Here is a 22021-nt window from a genome sequence, read left to right on the forward strand (position 1 = left end):
AACCGATCCCAGTGATCTAAGAATCTAAATCCCTGCCCCCTGCACCAGTTCCTCAGCCATTCATTCAGGTCCCGTATTCCCTGTTCCTGCTCATGCCAGCAAGAGGAAGCAAACTGGAGAAAACAACCCTGGAGATCCTGCTTTTCAGCATTTTTCCGAGCTCTCAAAAGTCACGCTGCAGAATAATCTTCCCCCTTTCCAACATCGTTTGTGCCAACATGCACTACCACTTCCCGCTGTTCATCTATGCCCTTGAGGATTTTCTGCACTCTGTCCATGGCATCCTGGATCCTGGCACCAGGAAGGCAGCACACCATCCTCGAATCCCGTCTGTTCCTGCTGAAACCCCTGTCCGTACCTCTCCTAATGAACTCTCCAACTACAATAGCGTTGCCTGACGTTGGCCTCTTTGGTTTTGGCTTAACAGCCCTTTTTGCTTTGCAAGCCAGTCCACCGCTCAGTGTGATAACGTCTTCTGTCTCGACAGCTTCTAAGTGTGTGAACTTGTTCACAAGAGGTACAAGACCCGGGGACCTTTGCATTCCCTGTTTCCCTCCCTTTCTCACTGTCTCCCACCTTCTCTCTTCCAGTACCTTAGGTGTAACAATCTTACTGTAGGACTTGTCAAGGAACGACTCAGTTTCTCGGATGAACCTGAGGTCATTCACTTGCTTCTCCAGTTCCCCAACACGGTCCTTCAGGAGCTGTAGCTGGATGCACTTCTCCCATTTGAAGCAGCCGGAGGCACCAGCAGTGTCCTTGACCTCCCACATACTGCAAGCATCACACTGAATCAGCTTGCTTGACATCTCCTTTTTCGTCTTTCCCTCTCCTGTATTTTGCATAGCCGCCTCTCCCCAGCCTCCTCGCCGAAGACTCTCAAGCCAAAGACTCCCAAGGCACATCCCACACAAGGCCGCTCCCTCACTGCTGCTCCCTAAGAGCCGTCCTGCTTATATTGACTGAAAAATTGCCTAATTTACCAATTTACAAACCAAATTCCTCCTTTTTAAACTGTTTTCCCCCTCTGACTCACTTCTAACTCTCCTCCCACTCTGGCTAGAGCCAATCAGTGCTTTCTCCTGCTTCTCTTTGTTGCTGTTGCTTCAAAATCCACGGGGGTTCTTGTGTTGGTTGAGGCATGCGTATTGATCAGGACACATTGGAGACATCCCATGATGTCTTTTAAATAGATGAACAGCATTATTTTGGAGTTAAATAGAATTGTGGAATTACCTTTGGACACAAAGACTTTTTGTCCTATTACCTCAATGCCAACTCGTGGTGGAGCTCTCTTATTGTTATAATCCTCTCATTACCTGATAACCCTGTCAATTATTTTCCCTTGAGTGCCATTCCCCTTTTTCAAAGCTGGTGTTGACTCCATTTCTGCCACATTTAAAAAGCAGTGCCAAGGGCCTGTCCCACTATGGGGACCTAATTGGCGAGTTTAGAAGAGTTTGAGCTCAACACAAACTCTCAGCATGATCGACACGTGGTCCTAGGAGCACAGTAACTCTCCTGCATGCTCGAGAGAAGTTCCCGCATACTCGTGGCCTCCGTTTGGTCGGGATGCACAAAAGCATATTTTATTCACAGCGTTAAATAATAGGATTAATGGCCAGTGAATTTAACCCAGACTGTTGAAACCAGCTGCTGTTTGGTTGGGCGCAGTTTTAAATTATAATAGCAATTATTGTATCTATCTACTGTAGATGTGTGGTGTTAAGGAGTATTTTTTAGTATGCTGAAAAATTGTCCACGAGTAAAAATTGGTCGGCATGGAAAAAATCGATATTGCTTTACTCGTAGGTTTGGTCAAAGTAGGTCGTAGTAGGTTGGCATGTTATTTGTAGTAAATCAAAGGTAGTCGTAGATAGTGTTAGTATAGTCAAAGGTGGTCGTCTTCACTCTCCACTTTCGGCGTCCAATTTTCCTGTGAGAATCGGCGAGTAAATCATAGATAGTCGAAGCTAGTCTTCAACATAGTCGAAGGAGGTCTTTTATGTGGTCGTAGGAGGTCTTCTACATATTCGTAGGAGGTTCTCTACACAGTCGAAGGAGGTTGTAGGAGGTGTTCTACTTCAGCGATACAACAAGACCATGACACTCTCCTAAACTCGCAAATTAGGTCCCCACAGTGGGACAGGCCCACACACCCTGTGCAAAATTACTCTCTACAAAAAAGGATTTCCTCCCTTTGTGTCTTTTGCCCTAAACATTAAAGCTGTGCCTCCGTTCCTTAAACAATCCACTAATGGGAATGTTTTCCCTCCGTTTATATATCATTTTGCATCACTTCAGAAAATCAGCTGAGCAACTTGCATTATTCATATGACCCAATTTTATTGATCGGCACACATGAAGTGATGTCGGCCATTGTGCAATTCTCCTCATGCCAATGGTCCAGTTTCCTGTGGCTCTGCCATCAATCGCTCACTCCAGCCCTCTTCAGAGCATTGCCTAGAAAGTAAGCCCTTTGTTCTCCTGGGAATGCCTGTCATCGGTTGCTCTTTGAGGAACTGTGTTTTTGCAGTGAAGCATCAGATTTTGAAAGAGAGCAGTAGGGGCCTCGTGCTACTGTCAAATCCAGAAGACCACACTTCCAAAAGTTCAGCAACTTCTCAATGCTACCACTGGATTCTGGAGGCCAAGGAAAGTTTTGTCCAATGACAGTATTTCTGGACTGATTTCTGTGGTGGAGTGGCCACATTTGTAAGGAAGGGACTGGATCTCAATGTTTGTTTCATTCCTTTCATTGGGCAGACAATTTGGCATCATCAGGTCTGAGACTTTAAGGAATCACTCTTTAGTAGACAAGCACTGGTACATTAAAGCAGAAATTGTGCATAACACTCGTATGCTTCAGTAGCTTAATTTGTAATCTCAAATTGTTGACATGGTTAATAATCAACTTAAAATTCTGACTACGCTCTAACAGAAAGTACACAACATAGGCATCCTCCTCCCCCAAGGATTTAAAAAAACCCCTGCAAATAATGAAAACCAAAATAAAAATCGAATGCCCAGCAGATCCGGCAGCATCAGTGGAGAGAGAAACGAAGTTACAGCTCAGATTGATGAAAAGTCTTTCGCCTGAACCATTAACTCTTTCTCTCTCCATAACTCTGTCTGAACTCTGAATATTTGCAACATTTTCCATTTTTTTTCCTCCTCAAAATGTGGTTAATATAATATTACAACTTTTAGCAGTCCTTTTTAAAGGTGTGACCATTCCTTCTTGATTAAGCTAAACAATCATGGCAGTATAATTGGCTAGCCATCTATTTTGTAAGGGCAACTTTAATGAAATAACTTATCTAAATGGATTATTTGCACATTTAAAACAACATTTCCTTGTCCATTATAGGTACACCAATCAAAAAGATTAAAACATTTATTTGAAACATTTTTAACTAGTGTATAATAAAGATTTAAAAACAATAATAAAAATGGACAAGAAAAGGCCATGCAGTCCCCTAAAGGGCCTGTCCCACTTTCACGACCTCTGCCAAGTTTGCCCTAGACTCATACTCGCAGCATGGTCGTCACGAGGTCGTAGCAGGCCATGATGCTAGTCGTAGGTACTAGTGGCATCAAGTAGGTCGGGTCGTTTTTTCTCACATGATGAAAAATGTCCACGAGCTAAAAAGGTCGTGAATTAGGTCGTGATAGTGGGACAGGCCCTTAACTCACCTCGACTATTTAGTACTGTAACTGATCTATAATTCCACTTGGCTGCATTGATTTATATTCCTTCGTGTCAAACAAATTCTTTAACATCCCATTAAGAAAGCAGTTCTGTGCATGAAAATGTTTTTTATCTTCATTCCTGAAAGTCTTGGCTCCAAATTCTAAGTTAGTTCAAGAATCAATAATAGTTGAAATAATTTACCTAACTATTCAGTCGTTTTCCTCCTTAATATCTTGATTTTTTTTAAATCAAATTGCTCTTTAATAAAAAAATTCCAGAGACTTAATTCCTAGCATGTACAATCCCTCCTAATTTAACCTTTGGAGTTCAGGTGCCTTTGAGATAAATCTGTGTTGTAATTTCCCCATTATCAATATTTCACACCTAAGGTGCAATGGATTTAAAGTACTCTAGGGGAGGTGTAACCAGGGATTTGTGCATCTTCAGTGAAATGTCTACCCAGGTGATTTTCTTGTGGTGCCAGCTTGGTGTCAAATTGATATGCAGCTCCATTATCTTTTCAAAATGGATCTCCGAAAAATGTTTTAAAATTGGCCTTGTAGACTGCTTCCCAAAAATCAATGACCAAGCAAGTTACATCAGTGTAGGAAGGAACTACAGATGCTGGTTTAAACCGAAGATCGATACGAAATGCCGGAGTGACTCAGCGGGATAGGCAGCATCCCCTAAGAGAAGGAATGGGTGACATTTCGGGTCAAGACCCTTCTTCATCTTTATCTAAGTTATCATTAGCATAGCTGGTTTGAAAAACACAAATTATTGATCATCCTTTTTCTCCAAATGATTTCAAGCCCTCTGCAAAACATTACATTTGGATAAGTTGTGGGAATGTTGTTTATTTACTGAAATATAAAGATTGGTGATATAGTTAATTGAGTAGTAATTGGTGGAAAATTCATACAATTAACTTACTGCAAGTGATAGTGTCCAGATGTGGAAGTAATCATGGGCATCATGTGATAGAAATACATCCTTAACTTCACCTGTGCTATTACTGATCCATTGTCAAAATGTAATCTGGATGCAGAAATAACTCATTCATGTACATGGCATGAATAGATAGTCTAAATACTGTTGTCAACACACGTTGATCGGTAGTTTTGACAGGAGCATTGTCCAAGCACAAAGTAACTGCTTTGCTTTGTAAGTTGCTGTAAGCCATGGGCAGTTTGAAAACAGTTAGAAATTGCAAGCTGTCCTTAATATTTTGGACTGATTTTGAGGTCTCACTTCTGTTACAATTACTGGCGAGCCACAGTTCAGTGGGCTAGGCTGTACTGATTAGTGGCTGCATCTCTGACTTCCAGTCGAGACTCTTGTCCTGATGAACACTCAGCTTGAGTATTTGCAAATTATTATGGGAAGGGCGGATCACTTGTTTCCGCTGCCCTTCTGCCATCTCCCACAAGTGAATTTGTCCTAAGTACCTGCAATATGTGGCCATAAAGCTAAATTACGTAAAACTGGCTGGAAAGTTCAAAATGTTACAGTGTGATTCCAGATAGAGCAAAAGTGGCCTGATTTGCATCTACTGATCTTGGAGGCAGTCAAAATATGGAAACTGGAGGAAATATGAGCTTCTGATTCATTGTACATTTTCCCCTGACTCCAGATGTGTGCAAAGTGCATCATCTGCCTATGAATATGTGACTAAGAACTTGGGCTTGTGAACAATGACCCTGAGCCTCATTACAACAAGGCAGGAAACCACAGACAGAGGAGTGGGAGTGAGCTGGAGAATTTGTGGCAGGCATCTGGATGATCACAGTCACTTCTGCAAATAGAACAAAAGGTCTAATGTAAGCTTGAGGAACATCATCTAATTGTCCTCATTTTGGCATGTTGCAGTCTTAATAACTTGATCCATGCTTTCCTGAGTAAGGCTTTCATCAATGGGTTGTCCAAACCTCAAAGGGAATCCTATCGTCAAAATCCCTAATGATATTGAATTAGTGTTGATCGGCATTAATTTTAATGGTAAACAACTAGCAATGTAATTTGATCTAGCATCTGAAAGATAAGCTAATAATGAAAGACGTCAGGTAGACAATGCTGGAGAAACTCAGCGGGTGAGGCAGCATCTATGGAGCGAAGGAAATGGGCAACGTTTTGGGCCGAAACCCTTCTTCAGACTCGTCAGATGAAAGATGTCAGTATTGTCAAAGTGTAACAAGTTGTATATGCATCACTTAGTGTTGTTTTCAAGCTACATCCAAAGAGAGAGGTTTTCTAAAATGGATCGAGGTGCAAGGGAGAACCAATGAATAAAGAAACTAAAACAAATATACCATAACATATCATCCTCAAAAATGTAAACAAAATTGATCTTCAATAGATATACAGATAACTTCTATATTCATATAATGAATATTTGTCACTGTTAATGTCTTGGCCAAGACATTCGGCACCACAGTGACCAATTTTGGATGATATATGGACAATGCGTGGTCTGTTATGACACTGTCACTGATCATGTACTGCTGCACCACAGGTACATGCCACATTATAGAAATATCATTGGCATTTAAGCTGCTTTAAATTTCTTCACACTTGCATGCTATATTGCTCATGGTCCAGAGCTGATGAGAAGTTGCGCAGATACAGAAGTGATAATAAAACCAAAGCAACACTATGCAAACTTGGAACTGTTCTAATAACAGATGCATTGGGAAGGACTTAGCAGGTCAGGAAGGAGAAACATAGTTTATGTTTCATCAATGCTAATGGTGGGCATTTATTCCGCATTGCAAACTGATGAGAGCTTCCATCAGTGCCACCATATTTTTATTTCAGATTTCCAGCATCTGCAGTTTATTTTTTAAACTTTCATTTCTTGTTATTTTGTATCTGGACAATGTTACAGTTAATTTCTGGTTTATTCAGCTCCTCAGTGTCACAGTGCTGGGGCTTCATAGAGAGGGAATATGTCAATAAAATATGCATGTGTCCTAAACTGTCAATAGCTAACAAAACTCTTTGCATCAGGGGGATGGAGTATCAGGGCGTTTGAAAACATGGTAATGCCTCCCACTACAGTATGGGTATGTTTCTTCCAAAGCAAGGTGGGGGTCCCAAAGGAGATAAGGTCATAAATAATAGGAGCAGAATTAGGCCATTCGGCCCATCAACTCCACCATTCAATCATGGCTGATATATCTCTCCCTCCTAACCCCATTCTCCTGCCTTCTTCCCATAACCCCTGGCACCCGTACTAATCAGATGTGGTTTGGATCCAGAGTAATTGCTGAGATTCAGATTTAGATCAACGTGTTAAATTCCCCAGCATGCAAAGAAAATCCTTGTTCACATGACACCCACAAAGAAAACAGTATGATAAACACAACAATAAATACAATGACGAGTGCAAAACAGCAGAATGGTGCGAGATTGTAGTGCAAAAAATATTAAAGCACAATAATGGAATAAGTGAAACAGAGTTATGAGTAAGAGTATGTGGCAGCCCCTCTAGGATTGGAGCGTGAAAGAGGTGACAGGTTCAAGTCTGATAGGAGTGTTGAAGAAGCTGTTGTCTGGACATCTCAACTTTCAAGCTCCTCGGAAGGTAGGAATGAGAAAAGGGAAAGTCCGGTGTGGCAGGCATCCTTGATGACACTTCCAGCCTTCCTGGTGTGAGGCACTGTGAAGATGGATTTGATGGAAGGAAATGATGAACTGTTCATTACTCCGAGTAGGTTCAGGTGCTCAAGAACTCCCTATATCATGCTGAAAAGTAGTAGTTAGAATAGTTTCTATACCACATCTTTAGAGGTTTGAGGTTCTTCATGGGCATGCCAAATCTTCTTGAATGCCTTCGAAAGTAAATATGCCAATGTACTTTCTGTATCACTGCATTATTGTTAAGGGACCAGGCAAGGTTGCTGGTGAAATGGATGCCTCGGAACTTGAAGCTGTCAACTATCTCTACAGCAGGTCGGTAGATGGGGACCGGATTGTTTTCACCCCCGCGTTTCAGAATTAGGTTATCATCCTGACACCAAGCTGCAAAGATCTCAATCTGTTTTTCTCTACTGCATCTCATCATCATTGCTGTTCCTGGATTTCAGTTATGTAGAAGATGTCAGAACAAGGTTTGTTCCCTTTTTCTGACAGTTTGATTGGTCTTAGTGATTTCGGTCATTTTCTTCTGTCTCTATTGTACCACTTTGCTGTTAAATATAGATTTTCATCTTGGCCCTTTGATCAGGAAGCCAAATTATGTGGCCAAATTAATTTAGTTTAAAAAAAAAAATTAAAAAATGTAATGGAAAGAGCACTTAGAAGTGAAATTATACAGAAGTCATCAGTGGTGGTGACCACAGAGTTGCGTTATGTCATTGTCAATTACTGGGAAATTCTTGGCACTGATTTCACTGACATATCAATATCAATTGACACTATTGTGTCATCCAGTAAGTGGAGGAAGAATGAAATAGTATGGACGGGCTCATAGTAAACAGTTGACTTTAAACCCAATGCAACACGGAGACTGTAGCATTGTGCTGTCTTTCAAACAGGTTTTTTAAAGGGAGTTAATGCTCTCTTCTCCGTTAAGTGTATGTTAGCATAGTTGTTTACTTGTTTGATTTGGACCATTTCATCTGGGGATATTTCCAAATCTCACCATTGCAAACAGAGGATTCAATTTCAAGTATATAAATACATTTGAAATAAAATCCATCATCAGTACTGGTGATAACAAAGTCAGGGAAATGTTATATTAAAAAACCGTTCCCAAAAAAAAAGTTCCCAAATGAAAGCAAATCTGTGGTATATGAATTGCAAATATGCTTATGTCTTACTTGCCCTCCGAAACGGGCAATAAATGCTGGCGTTGTTAGCAGTACTAATATACAGTGAAAGAACCCACTGCACAAACTGAAGAAACATTGGCCGATAAATGCTGGTGCCCTGTCAATAGGAAATGTTTCCGGTGATGGGAATCAAGAGCTGCTCTTCCAGTTCAATTATCGCCTCAGCATAGCTTCACACAGTATGACTCTAAAATGAAGGAATTTAGCAGAGATCGACATGGCTTCCAGCAAACCTTGGCGTTCTTTTACGTGTGTTCGGATCATACATATCTGCAGTGATATGATGAAAGGTGGGGTGAATCCCATTGTGCTCGGAATTATTCCATTTACTAAATGCCATCTATGTCCTCGCTATTATTGAACCGGAAATTTGCTGAAAGCTTGCACCACGTTTAAAAGCCTGAAAATTATGCATTTTTTTGTTTGAGGTACAAAGCCAGAGTCAAGTTTGGATGTTTGGATGGTGCTTTCAGAAGCCAGTATTGGCACTGAGATTTTTGTTCTTTATCATATTCTGGCTGTCAAATGGCTCTGGTCCCTTAATCACCTAAGAAAAAATAATAGTATTTTTTAGCCCCAGCCAATTGTTCGTGAAACTTTAATATGATCTACTGTACCTTTACTATCAGTAGCAAAGAGATGATAATAAACTGCAGTTTGTTTAATTCAGTCAGGTGAGATAACAGCCTATTTGAAACTTAGCAGAGCTACACGTTCATGCCAGAGTCCATAGTCTAACGCAACTGCAGTGTTGAAGTAAAAGATTTATTTCACTGGAAGGGTGACCGATGAGAAGAACATAGTGTTAGCATGCAATGGTAATTTCAAGAATTTATTTTCTGATTTTGTTATGCGATTTATGATTGGAAACTGTTTAATCCAGGTATAACATGAATGATATTGAATTAGGAGCTTATCTAATGCCATTGTATGTTACTTGCATTTTCATTTCATAGATGTGAAAATTGGTGGATAATATGCAGCTAATCTATTACCTATTTTCTAGTATTGCACTGTTAAAATGCTCCTCTTTTGTTAAAGTTAATTTAAAAATCATCATGGAAAGTCTTTCTTTCTAAATGTAGGGCTGCTTCACTGGAATATGCATGCTGATGCTATAATCTAACTATATAATTGCGAAGTAGTTATCCTGAAGAGCCCAGGTTGTGATCAGTTCACATTAGCACAGCCTCGCTGTACCCTGAGGAATAATTGTGGAGGTGAGCCACACAGCTTCTGTGCTCAGTTCTAAGACAATTGGGTGTCATGAGACATTTTAGTTGGACATCTCATGGTAGGAAATATAAGATAATTGCCATTGAAGTGTGTTTTTATTTGGTTCAGACTGAGGAGCCACCAGAAAGTTTAAGATTTGTTTGCTTTGGAACAAAAGCCAGATTTTCATGAACATTATTTATTACGCATAGGAAATGTAGCTGGTCAGAATCATTTTCCAATGTGGCCTTTTTAATCTTCTGTCTGACTTTATCTCAGTATCATGGATTATTCTATCGGTTCCCCTTGCCTTAAAACACTGACTACACTTCATTGACTCTAAAGCTCTATGAGACATCCAATGACAATAGAAATGCACAACCTGATTTTTTTTGATCTTTTTTTTATGCTTTAATTATTATCTCAGCCTGATAGTTGTAGCTGAATCTGAACTTGATTCTCAAATTGCTCTGCTCTAGTAGATGTCAATGAGTAAGGATCAGGCATGGGAGGGTTGGTGGTTGGGCTTGACTGATATTTGCTGACCAGCCAAACATGAGTAGAAAAGTAAGATGTGAAGAGGATATAAGGACGCCACAAAGAATCATTGGTGAGTTAAATGAGTGAATACAGATGCAGCAAATGGAGTACATAGGAACATTGTCCATGTTGGCAGGATGAATGTAGAAGGAGCATATTATCTAAATGGTGAGAGTTTGTTAAGCTCTGAGATATAAAGTGACATGGGCCTCCTGATGCATGATGTGCATGATTATTTTGGAGATACAATAAGTATTTAGGAAAGCTAACAGTATGTTATTTATTGGTAGGAAATTGAATATAAAGGGAGAGATTCTGCTTCAGTTATATAGAGTATTGTTGAGACCATATTTGGTGAACTGCTTTTGATACTTAATGTGCTGGAAGCAGCTCCGACAAGATTTACTAGACTGAGCAAACCACTAAAGGAACTCGGCATCTGTGCACGGGAATGTACAGACAACACTTTGTGTTGGAAACCTTCTTAAGACTGATGGACAATGCTTCGGGTCAGGACTTTTCCTCCGACTGATAGCCAAGACTGATATCTGGAATGGTGGAGGATTGGGTGAATGTAGAAAGGATGTTTACTGTATTTGGATGGGTTAAAAACAAGGGAGGCATTATTTAAAAATAAGAAGAAGCTCTTTTAAAATCAAGATGAGGAGAGTTTTTTTTTTTTACTGAAGTGCGATAAATCATTGAAACATTATTCTTCAAAGGGCAGTGGAAAACCTTAATATTTTTAACGCAGAGGAAGGGAGATGCTTAATATAACTGAGGGTTGAAACTTTATTGTGGTTAGATGAGAATGTGGAGACTATATTCAGATCTTCCATGATCTTATTTAATGTTGGAGAAGGCTCAAGGAGCTAATTGGCCTACTTTGTATGAATGTTTTTTTACCCCACCCAATGTAACCAAGGACATTGTGATTAGTTGTTGTTCTTGTCCTAATTTCAGCTGAGGCCGGGACATGCTGTGCTTGGAAAAATAATGAACAAATATCCTACTATCTGGCATTTAGCAAAAATCTGTGAAAATCAATTGGCTTCACCAGTGAGAATTCAGTTTGTAAACTGGATGACAGAACTTCTTCAAAGGTGTAATAAGCCCAAGGGAAATGTTTGTTCCATGCTGAACCTGAATCAAAAGTTTTGATCAACCAGGATACTGTGTGCTTAATTAAATGGGGAAACACAATGGCACATCTAGTAGAGCTGCTGCCTCATATTACCGGAGAATGGGGCTTGGGTGCTGTCTGTACAAAGTTTGCACATTCTTCCTGTGACCATATGGGTTTTCCACAAATGACATCCAAATGACTTGCTAGCCAGGTGGTTAATTGTCTACTGCACATTGCTCTAGTGTGTAGGTGAGTTGTGGAATCAGGGGAGGGTGGGGGGGGGGGGGGGGGGGGGGGGGGGGGAGGGGTCAGTACAATGTGAGGATAATTAAAACATTTAGTTAATGTATGATTAAAGTAAAATGAGTGGTCTCTGCTCAGTGTGGACTTGATGTGGTGAAGGGCCTGTTTCCAGGCTATATCTCCGTACAATTTTCTGATTGCACTTAGAATAGAATAGAATGCCTTTTATTGTCATTGAAACAGCTTGGTTTGAACAAAATTGCATTTTCTACAGTCTTAACATTGCAACAAAAAAAACAAGACCCACACATAACACACTTTACACAAACATCCATCACAGTGAATCTCCAACACCTCCTCACTGTGATGGAACGCAAAAGTTTTATCTCTTCCCTTTGTTCTTCTCCCGCGGTCCAGCAGTCCAACGGCAGCATCGAGGCGACTGGGGCTCTCGATGTTAAAGCCCCTGGCGGGCGAAGGTAAGTCCCGCGGCTGTTAAGCCGCGCCGGGCGATGTTAGGCCCCGCTCCAAGTCATTTAACCCTGCGATTCCGGCGGGAGTAGTTGCCGTTGCGGGAGCTCCGAAAAGCGATCTCCCACCAGGGACCTGCGAGCTCCCGATGTTACCGTCCACCAGGCCTGCGGCCAGAGCCTCTGAAGCTCCGAAGTTGTGTCACAGCCACGCGCCACCACAGCTCTTCCCGTTCTGAAGACGGCCAGCTCCGCGATGGCAAATCCGCAGGCTCCGTGACTGGAATCCTCATGCTGGTTCCGGCCGGAGGCCGCCGCCGGCTCCACGATGTTGGTCCCAATGACATCGGAGACCCGACAGGAAAAAAGTCGGGTCCCCATACAGGGAAGAGATTAAACAGCCTAACCCCCACCCTCCACATATACACAGCGAAGAAAATAATAAAAACTAGACTCAAAACATACATTTAACGAGACACAAATTTAAAAAAAAGACAAAAACGGACTGCAGTCGAGCCGCTGCCGTTGGGCGCCACCGCACCACAAGAGTGAATGAACAGAGAAATGTTTTCTGAACTCCAATTATCCACCTAACCTTTTCTGTATTTCATATTGAATTTGAGCAACTAGACCTGATATGCTCAGCTTATGGTCATGAACAGCTTAAATGGCCTGTCCCACGAGCATTCGACTCCATGCGGCAAGCACGGCGTAAAGGGCCGGTCCCACCAGCATGCGCTTGCATGCGGCAAGCACGACCAAACCAGAAGCGGGGGCCGCGCGGAGGTCGAGTGAGTGACATGAAGTTCGAGTGAAGTCCGCTGGAAGTTTGCGCGTGACGTATGGCGTCGAGGTGGCTGCGGGCCGGCAGGCCATTGCCGCGCGGAATTTTTGGACAGTATTCAGTTTTTCGGAGCCCCGCGCGATGTCGGGATCAGCTCCGCGCAACTCCACACGGCTCCGGCGATCGAAGTGGGACCAGCCCCACGAGGCCGTGCGGCTCAAGCGACCACGTTGGGTCACGCTTGCCGCATGCAGGCGCATGCTGGTGGGACCAGCCCTTTAGGTCACGCTTGCCGCATGGAGTCGCATGGTCGTGGGACAGGCCCTTAAGGGGATAATAAAATCAACATTGCTCCATCTTTTAATCACCTCCTTTAATACCTCGTGGTGCCAATCTCCATTTGATAATACTTGGGAGAATTTAAAATGTTACGGGTCCAATGAATATATGATGTTGTTATTCTCCATCGAGTCTTCTGACTAGCAGAAGTATTATTGATACATTGTTGGGTGGGTAAATTTAGATGGCTTGGCTCCCTGCCTCTATAATATTCTGTTATTCTAGATGTTTAATTGTTTTAATACTGGACATAGACCTTGTTCGCCCCTCTCAACACATGCAATATCCTCCAGAAACATCACTTTACTTACTGCCCAGAAGACAGACTATTTCTAACATACAGGCTTGCTTCATTTCTGCTACACCAGTTTGGCTGCAAAATATAAATTCTCAAAAATAATAATTTGTTGACTACAAACTATTTTAGAATACTTTTTGAAAGAACTCCAGAATAAAATCTTGAGAAAGTGAACGGTGTATTATGTCTAATTTTCTACTTTTCTAAAGGGTGGAAATCTGTAGAAATTATCAACCCTAATCAATGATGAATTCACAAAGGACCATTTGATATTCCAAGAAGGACAATTACAATGGTAACATGGTTTAATTTGGCAATTAACACAAATCTATGGGCAACAGCATCTTATACTTGTAACAAAATACACTGGAGGGAAGACTTTACAATGGTTATCATTGGCTCTTTGGATGACAACCGATAACGGATTACAATCTTTGCTGATATTGCTTAATATATGGGTGCTTATGATTCTTTAGTTACAATTGATGTTGGAGAAATGTTGTTGAGCTTGCCAGCGTTGAGAGGTATTTGCCCATAGGTATTACATGATGTTCTTTTGTTCTTGCAGTGAATGAGCGGCAAACTCTCTTCTACACCTGGTGCAGCTGGTTGGAAGACATGGCTGGCTTCTGGACCCAGTTGGGTCTATTACTGTGGAAGAATTTCACATATAGACGAAGACAGACAGTAAGTCAGTCTATACTTATGATCTCAATAATGTGAAGTTACTGGAATTAATATTAAACAATGCAGTAATTCTCTAAACTGATCAACTGCACTATTTCCTGCACTATTCTTTGAGGTAGCCTCTGAGCTGCTGGTGTGTTGATGGCCCTTCAGTGGGAGATATTGGGGGGGGGGGGGGGGGGGGGCTATTCTGCTATTTACTGCTATTTACACTTGACCTTCACGTGTTCTCAATGTAGAGACTTGAGGTGTTCCATACCATTCCATTAATTTCTTCCCCTATTTTGAGTGGCCATAGGCCAGACATTTCCATAACAATGTTACAATGTTTGAAGGAGATTTTGAAAATGTCCTTGATGTGAAATGAAATGTAAACAATGAGCAATAATCCCTGGTCCACCCATCCTGTCTCACAGTTCTGATCTGTTGTGTATTACAATATATCCTCAGTGATCTTTTGGAAAAGGTTTCAAACCAAATTAAAAACCCAGCCCTAATTTGGTGATATAAAAAGTGGAAATAAGTGGATATCTGTGTGATTGTTTCCCTCCACCACCCTCATCTTTTACTTTTACCCTCTCCAATTGTGTTTTTTATACCTCCCTCTTTGACAAAGTCTTTGGTAATCTGCTCTGGAGCTTTTTGGTTGGTAAAACCTTTTCAGATGTTTTAACCATGTTAAAGATATGATGTTATTGGTGTAAGTGTCACTGTGCAATTTATTTTGGTTGCAGAAGGGAAGAAAACATATAAATGTAATTGAAATAAATCACTGCTGTAAACCTTTGTCTTGGATAACAAATACTTCAAATTGTGTTTAAATCCTGAAAAAAAAGGTATTGGAGTTTGGTAATGCAAACAGGAGTCTTCATATTTTGCTGAGCTTTATTGTAATGTGTGATCAACTAGATATATTTTTTGTTTGATTTACTCAAAGTAATGACAAGCCATTGACCTCCTCAATGTATGCACAGAATCAAACCATACATGGCTATTGAACGAGAGGCTTTATGTGGTGAGAGGGGAATGTTAACCTAAGGATTGCTAAGAGGATTGTAGGAGGGGGGATTGGGATGAAAGGACAGCTATAATAATATAGTTGGGAACTCATGGGCAGCGAATTGTGTGATGGTCTGGACAACATCCACAATCTAATCGCCCTTCCATTTATACTTTGTGCTGCCTCGGCAAGGCCAGCAGCATAACCAAAGGCGAGTCGCACCCTGGCCACTCCCTCTTATCCCCTCTGCCCTCAGGTAAAAAGAATAGAAGTGTGAAAACTCTCGCCACCAGATTCAGGGACAGTTTCTTCCCAGCAGGCAACTGAATTGGTCTACCTCAACCAGAGAGCAGTTTTGAACTACTATCTACATCTTTGGTGACCCACGAACTATCCTTGTTCGGAATTTGCTGGCTTTACCTTGAACTAACATTATTCCCTTATCATGTATCTATACACTGTAAATTGATCGATTGTAATCAAGTATTGTCTTTTTGGTGACTGGTTAGCACAAAACAAAAGCTTTTCACTGTACCTCAGTACACGTGACAATAAACCAAACTGAACTGAAATTGCTGTTCCTTTTGCTTGGCCCATATTTCAGTCTCAGCAGGTAGACAGAGATGTGTTGTCTTGGTTTGAGAGTGGGTTTAACCTGTGGGACTCCACATAAAGGAGAGGACTAAATGTTCCTTTTTTTGAGTTTTACTCTTATTTTCAACCTGTCTGGATTTTGAGGTGTATGATCAGTTATGCAGCTCAGACACTAAACTTTCTATTTTGTGATACAAGGCAGTGATGCTGCATATCATGAGTTATGGTTTTTTTTTAAAATATGAGCCAGTTTTTTGTCCATAATAAACCAAATGCCATTATAGCTTGGGAACTGAAATTCAATAGCTTAAATAAATTTGCAGAATACATGGTTCTTATTATTAAAATTGGCCATGATATGATTAACAACAATCACACAATCTCAAATGGTTCTCCAAAGTTATCATTGTCTGCAGTCTGTGATTACAGACCCAAACAGGTAAGAACAAAGAATAATTGAGATGGCAAATAATTCCAGAGGCAATAGTCTTGTAATTTTTTCCAAGTTGGACCTTGGGATGGGGAAATGTTACTGTGATATGTCAGCTACAGAGTTACCACCTCTGTCATTGCTCACTTCTAGAGGCGACAACACTGGGGAAATATGAATGCATTGGAGCCGTCTCCGAACATTTGAGGAACCTAATTGTGCTTGAGCCTCATGTTGCAGACCTAAAATCCCACTCTATTGAAGCCTTCAACCACTCACATTATACTTGACCTATGGATAGTATGTTACTGCCTGCTGGCAACTGTACTAAAGTTGCCCAAACTCAGAATGCTTGAACTCTGCTAGTTACAATAAAGACCCATCTATATACCTTCATTGGATTCAGACATGGGTCAATGATGCTAAAAGGGCAAAAACAACATCCCAGATTTCGAATCCATCCATGAACATTGAGCTTACAGATGTTCTCTTTGTTCAGTGTAAACAACTAATTTCTATTTAAAGAATCCAGATTTGCTGACAACATTTTCCATGGTTGCCTTTTATTCTGAGGATAGCCTCTTATGTACTCTAAATTGTATATGTTTTTGCAAAATAAAATAAACAGAGGTAATTATATGGTATACTTGCTGTATTTTCTTGCAGAATATGCAGATATAGAGAGATGAAATCATTCATGCCTTTTGAGGAATATGAAGCAAGCAGAAAATAACTTAAGTGGGCAATTAGAAGTGCCAAAGGGGCCATGAAATGGCGCTGGCTAGTCAAAATTCCAAGGCTTTCTATTAAAACACAAGAGTAACCAGGGAGTAACAAGGAAAAAGGAAGGAATTGATGCATGGAGTTCATGAGGAGAATTTTGTGTCTATATCACCAAGAAAGAACAGATGGAGGTTTGTGAGATCAGTGTGGGAATAACAATGTCTTTCTGCTTGGACAGATGAAGGTCAGGAACTAGGTGGAGTTGGGGCTCTTGACGAGCATCAAGGTGAAGTCCCCTATGGAAGGCAGGTCCAGAAGATTAAAATGCATGGGATCTATGGAGACTACACCTGGCGATCACTGGCGAACATGTGGCGACAAACTAGTCACCTGTAGTTGCCTAATCGTCTAAGTGGGACAGGCCGATAAGAGTCAGGAAGTCTTATTGCAGTTTTCTAGGACTTTGGTTAGGCAGCATTTAGAATATTCTGTGCAGTTTTGGTCAGCTCATTATCAGTAGGATGCGGGGGCTTTGGAAACAGTGTAGAAATGGTTCACCATAATGCTGCCTAGATTAAAGGGCATTAACTGCAAGGAGAGGTTAGAGGCTTTTTAATATGCACATAGATGTACAGCGAAAGGAGGATATGGATCATGAGCAAGTTGAGGAGATTAGTGTAGACTGGGCATCATGTTCAGCATATAGATTGTAGCCCAAAGGGCCTATTCCCATGCTGTAATATTCTATGTTAGCATTCAGAGCAAAATGATATGAGTATAGGAGCAAGGAGGTTCTACTGCAGTTGTACAGGGTCTTGGTGAGACCACACCTGGAGTATTGCATACAGTTTTGGTCTCCTAATCTGAGGAAAGACATTCTTGCCATAGAAGGAGTACAGAGAAGGTTCACCTGACTGATTCTTGGGATGTCAGGACTTTCATATGAAGAAAGACTGGATAGACTCGGCTTGTACTCCCTAGAATTTAGAAGATTGAGGGGGGGACCTTATAGAAACTTACAAAATTCTTAAGGGGTTGGACAGGCTAGATGCAGGAAGATTGTTCCCGATGTTGGGGAAGTCCAGAACAAGGGGTCACAGTTTAAGGAGAAGGGGGAAATCTTTTTGGACCGAGATGAGGAAAACATTTTTTTCACACAGAGAGTGGTGAATCTCTGGAATTCTCTGCCACAGAAGGTAGTTGAGACCAGTTCATTGGCTATATTTAAGAGGGAATTAGATGTGGCCCTTGTGGCTAAAGGGATCAGGGGGTATGGAGAGAAGGCAGGGTCAGGATACCGAGTTGGATGATCAGCCATGGTCATATTGAATGGCCGTGCAGGCTCGAAGGGCCGAATGGCCTACTCCTGCACCTATTTTCTATGTTTCTATGTCATTGTGCAGATTCAGTGGGTTGGTGACATTCCAGACAACTGCATGCACTGGTGAACCAGGGTGCGAGGTTTTAGGCTGGAAGCTATTTCACCGGGTTCTGTATCGGAATTACTCACTGAACTTGCCATAAATTTTCCCTTTCATTTACACATAAAGTAGATAAAACATATTTGAAGATTCAGAGACTAATCAGAATGCAAAGCTCTGATTGCAAAGCTCCTGAGATGCTAAAAATAAGGAGATTGTGTTTATCTGTTAGTTTTCCTGTTTGCTGCCTATGGAATTGTACAATTTCCTGTGTTCGCTGAGCACATCCTTAAATTATACACTCTGGCATATGTCCCATAAAAGGGTCAGCTACTGCCTGAAAGGAAGGGGAAGACTCTTGATAGTTCAGCCAGTCAGTGAGTGTGAACTGTATAGTGGTGGGCAACCCACTTCCATGTTGTAGATAACAACATCCATTTTCTTCAAGTTATTAAATCAGTAGAAAATGAGTCCTTTCAGCCATTGTGCTTGTGCTGGCTCTTATTACTAAGTAATATATTTGAATTACCCTTTCAGCCGTCCAGACCGTTTCAGCTCATGAAATAAAAACATTTCTGTTCTAATTCTTTTTAAAATTATGTTGATTCAGAATCATCTGGTTTCAGACTGAACAGTTACAATATGATGGCAGACAAAAATGCTGGAGAAACTCAGCGGGTGAGGCAGCATCTATGGAGCGAAGGAATAGACAACATTTCGGGTCAAGACCCTTCTTCAGACTGATGTGGTGGGGGGGGGGGGGGGGGGGGGGGCAGGTAAAAAGAAAGGAAGAGGCGGAGTCAGTAGGCTGTGGGAGAGCTGGGGTGGGGAAGGAGGGAGAAAGCAAGGACTACCTGAAATTGGAGAAATCAATGTTCATACCGCTGGGATGTGAACTACGCATCCGAAATATGAGGTGCTGCTCCTGCAATTTGTGATGGGACTCACTCTGGCCATGGAGGAGGCCCAGGACAGAAAGGTCGGATTCGGAATGGGAGGAGGAGTTGAAGTGCTGAGTCACCGGGAGATCTGGTTGGTTATTGTGAACTGAGAGGAGGTGTTGGGTGAAGCGATCGCCAAGCCTGCGCTTGGTCTCACCGATGTAGAGCAGTTGACACCTGGAACAGCGGATGTATAGATGAGATTGGAGGAGGTGCAGATGAACCTTTGCCTCACCTGGAAAGACTGCTTGGGTCCTTGAATGGAATTGAGGGGGGGGGAGGTAAAGCGACAAGTGTGGTATTTCCTGCGGTTGCAAGGGAAAGTACCAGAGTGGTTTGGGTGGGAAAGGACTAATTGACCAGGGAGTTACGGAGGGAACGGTCTCTGCGGAAAGCCGAAAAGGGATGAGATGGGAAGATGTTGCCAGTGGTGGGACCCCGTTGGAGGTGGCGAAAATGTCGGAGGATTATCTGTTGTATGTGACGGCTGGTAGGGTGGATGGTGAGGACAAGGGGGACTCTGTCCTTGTTACGAATGGGGGGGGGGGCTGGGGGATGGGGAGTGAGAGCATAGTTACGGGATATAGAGGAGACCCTGGTGAGAGCCTCATCTATAGTTGAAGAGGGGAACCCTTGTTCCCTAAAGAATGAGGACATCTCTGATCCTCATCCTGGGTGCAGATGCTGTGTAGACGGAGGAATTGGGAGTAGGGGATTGAGTCCTTACAGGAAATAGGGTGGGAAGAAGCGTAGTCCAGATAGTCATGGGAGTCAGTGGGTTCCATCGTAAAGGAGTACAATATGAAACTCCTTTATGATTTTGAATGCCTCTGTTAATTTTTTGTTTAACCTTCTTCTCTTAGCTCAGATTTCATGAATTTAGTGCCATTTCAATGCCTGACCACTAGCACCACTGATTCAAGCTTCTCAGTTTTTTAATTTATGAATAACGTCACAGTGGCTAGGTTGGAAAACTTTTGAGGTCATGTTGCTGTAATAGGCATAATCTTTGCAAAATGTACAGAAAAAAACCTCAGATTAGATCCACAAGGATGTTGCCAAATCTGGACATGTTTAGTCATGAGGAGAGATCTGGACAAGTTTAGTTATGAGGAGCGATTGGCTAAAGCACCAATGTTTTCTTTCTCGCAAAAAGGCTGAGAATGTATTTAAAAGTTTATAAAATCGGGACTAGACAGAGTACAGAGTAAAGGCACAGTTCCCTTAGCAATGAGGTTAACAACCAGTGGACATTGAAGCAAATAAATGGAAGGATTAAAGGAAGATTATAACAAACAATTATTTGGTCATTGCGTGTCAGTGTCCAGAACCTGAAAAGAAGTGCCTGAAACCACCTTGTGTTTATTAACATCATAATTGAGAATTTGTGCTGTAATCTGGACATGTTATAGACTGAAAATTAGTCTAAATAATTATTTATTGAATAATAAACCGTATATGGATATGTTGTTCCTCTTGTAAAATTGAGAAAATATGTTTTTATTGAAGATCAGGCATATATCTGGTCGATACATTTTGTGGGGTTTTTTTGGCTGGGAAGTGATATCAAAGGCCACATTAAAATTTATAATTTTCACTTTGAAGTAATCTGACTTTTTTTTTCCATATTAAGAGATGAATCAATCCTGAAACACATCCATAAGATTAGCTATAACTTTGCTCCTGTATATGTGACGGAACTTGGGCAAAGGTCATGCTACACGCAGCATTCTTCAGTTCATCTTTATAGTCTTAGAACCTATAAAGAATATATCAGAAAAACAATTAAGTGGAGACACAAGGAACTGCAAATGCTAGTTTACAAGGAAAAACAGGGGGTCAGACAGCTTCCTAGAAGGCATGAATAGGTGGGGAGCCTTCAGTTTGATTGTAGTAGGGGGGAGAAATGTTCTTCACTTCGACGGATGCATAAGAATTGGTACAGCCATTATATAGAACTATACGTGTTGTAGCTTATTTTCATTGTGTTCTATTCATGATCATTGGATTTAATTTTTGTCAATTTTATTCTCAACATGATGTTGAGTCGGAAGGTTGAGCAGTGTAAACCCTGTATTACTCCTGCATTAAAGAGGTGATCTGCCCTCACTGTATCTTTGATGTGCACTATATTCTACTTATCCCTTGTTTAGTTTTATAGTTTTTATTTTACTATGTAAGAAGCAACAGATTTCAAAACATTTACTTACTAAAGCCTTTTCCAGGGACCACGTGAAGATTCACTCAGAAGTACTCTATTGTATGAATATTGTTTCTCTAACCAAGTAATTCCCTCTCCCTGATCATCATCTGCTTTGATCTGTGCTTTTTGTGTATTGTACGTTCTTTCAAACCTTCCATATCTCACTTTCCTTTCTTCTGACTAGTCTGAAGAAGGGTCTCGACCCGAAACATCACAAATTCCTTCTCTCCAGAGATGCTGCCCATCCTGCTGAGTTACTCCACCATTTTGTCTATCTAGAGTCTATTGGAGTTCAGCAAACTATTCCTCAGTAGGTTAGCTAATGTCTATTTATATGCCTACTGTTTATATACCGAATATTGATTTATGTGCTGAATTTAATGTTCGTTATGGCACAGTTTGGAATTAATAGTGACTCTCTTTTAAACACAATGAAATGGCAGTCTGCTTTCAGCAGGAAGGAGGACATTGGATATTTTTG

At 41.3% G+C, this 22021-nt stretch overlaps 1 protein-coding gene across 1 annotated transcript in view; it reads left to right on the forward strand.

Annotated features, from left to right (window-relative positions):
- LOC129695446 (phospholipid-transporting ATPase ABCA1-like) overlaps window positions 1-22021 on the forward strand; it is a 142230-nt gene that overhangs the window by 10917 nt on the left and 109292 nt on the right. The window contains exon 2 of the mRNA XM_055632404.1: window positions 14110-14228. Within this exon, the coding sequence (XP_055488379.1) occupies window positions 14160-14228 (69 nt within the window). The 5' untranslated portion in view covers window positions 14110-14159. The remainder of the gene's footprint in view (window positions 1-14109; window positions 14229-22021) is intronic.

Source organism: Leucoraja erinacea, chromosome 3 (assembly GCF_028641065.1).
Source record: "Leucoraja erinacea ecotype New England chromosome 3, Leri_hhj_1, whole genome shotgun sequence".
NCBI lineage: Eukaryota > Metazoa > Chordata > Chondrichthyes > Rajiformes > Rajidae > Leucoraja > Leucoraja erinaceus.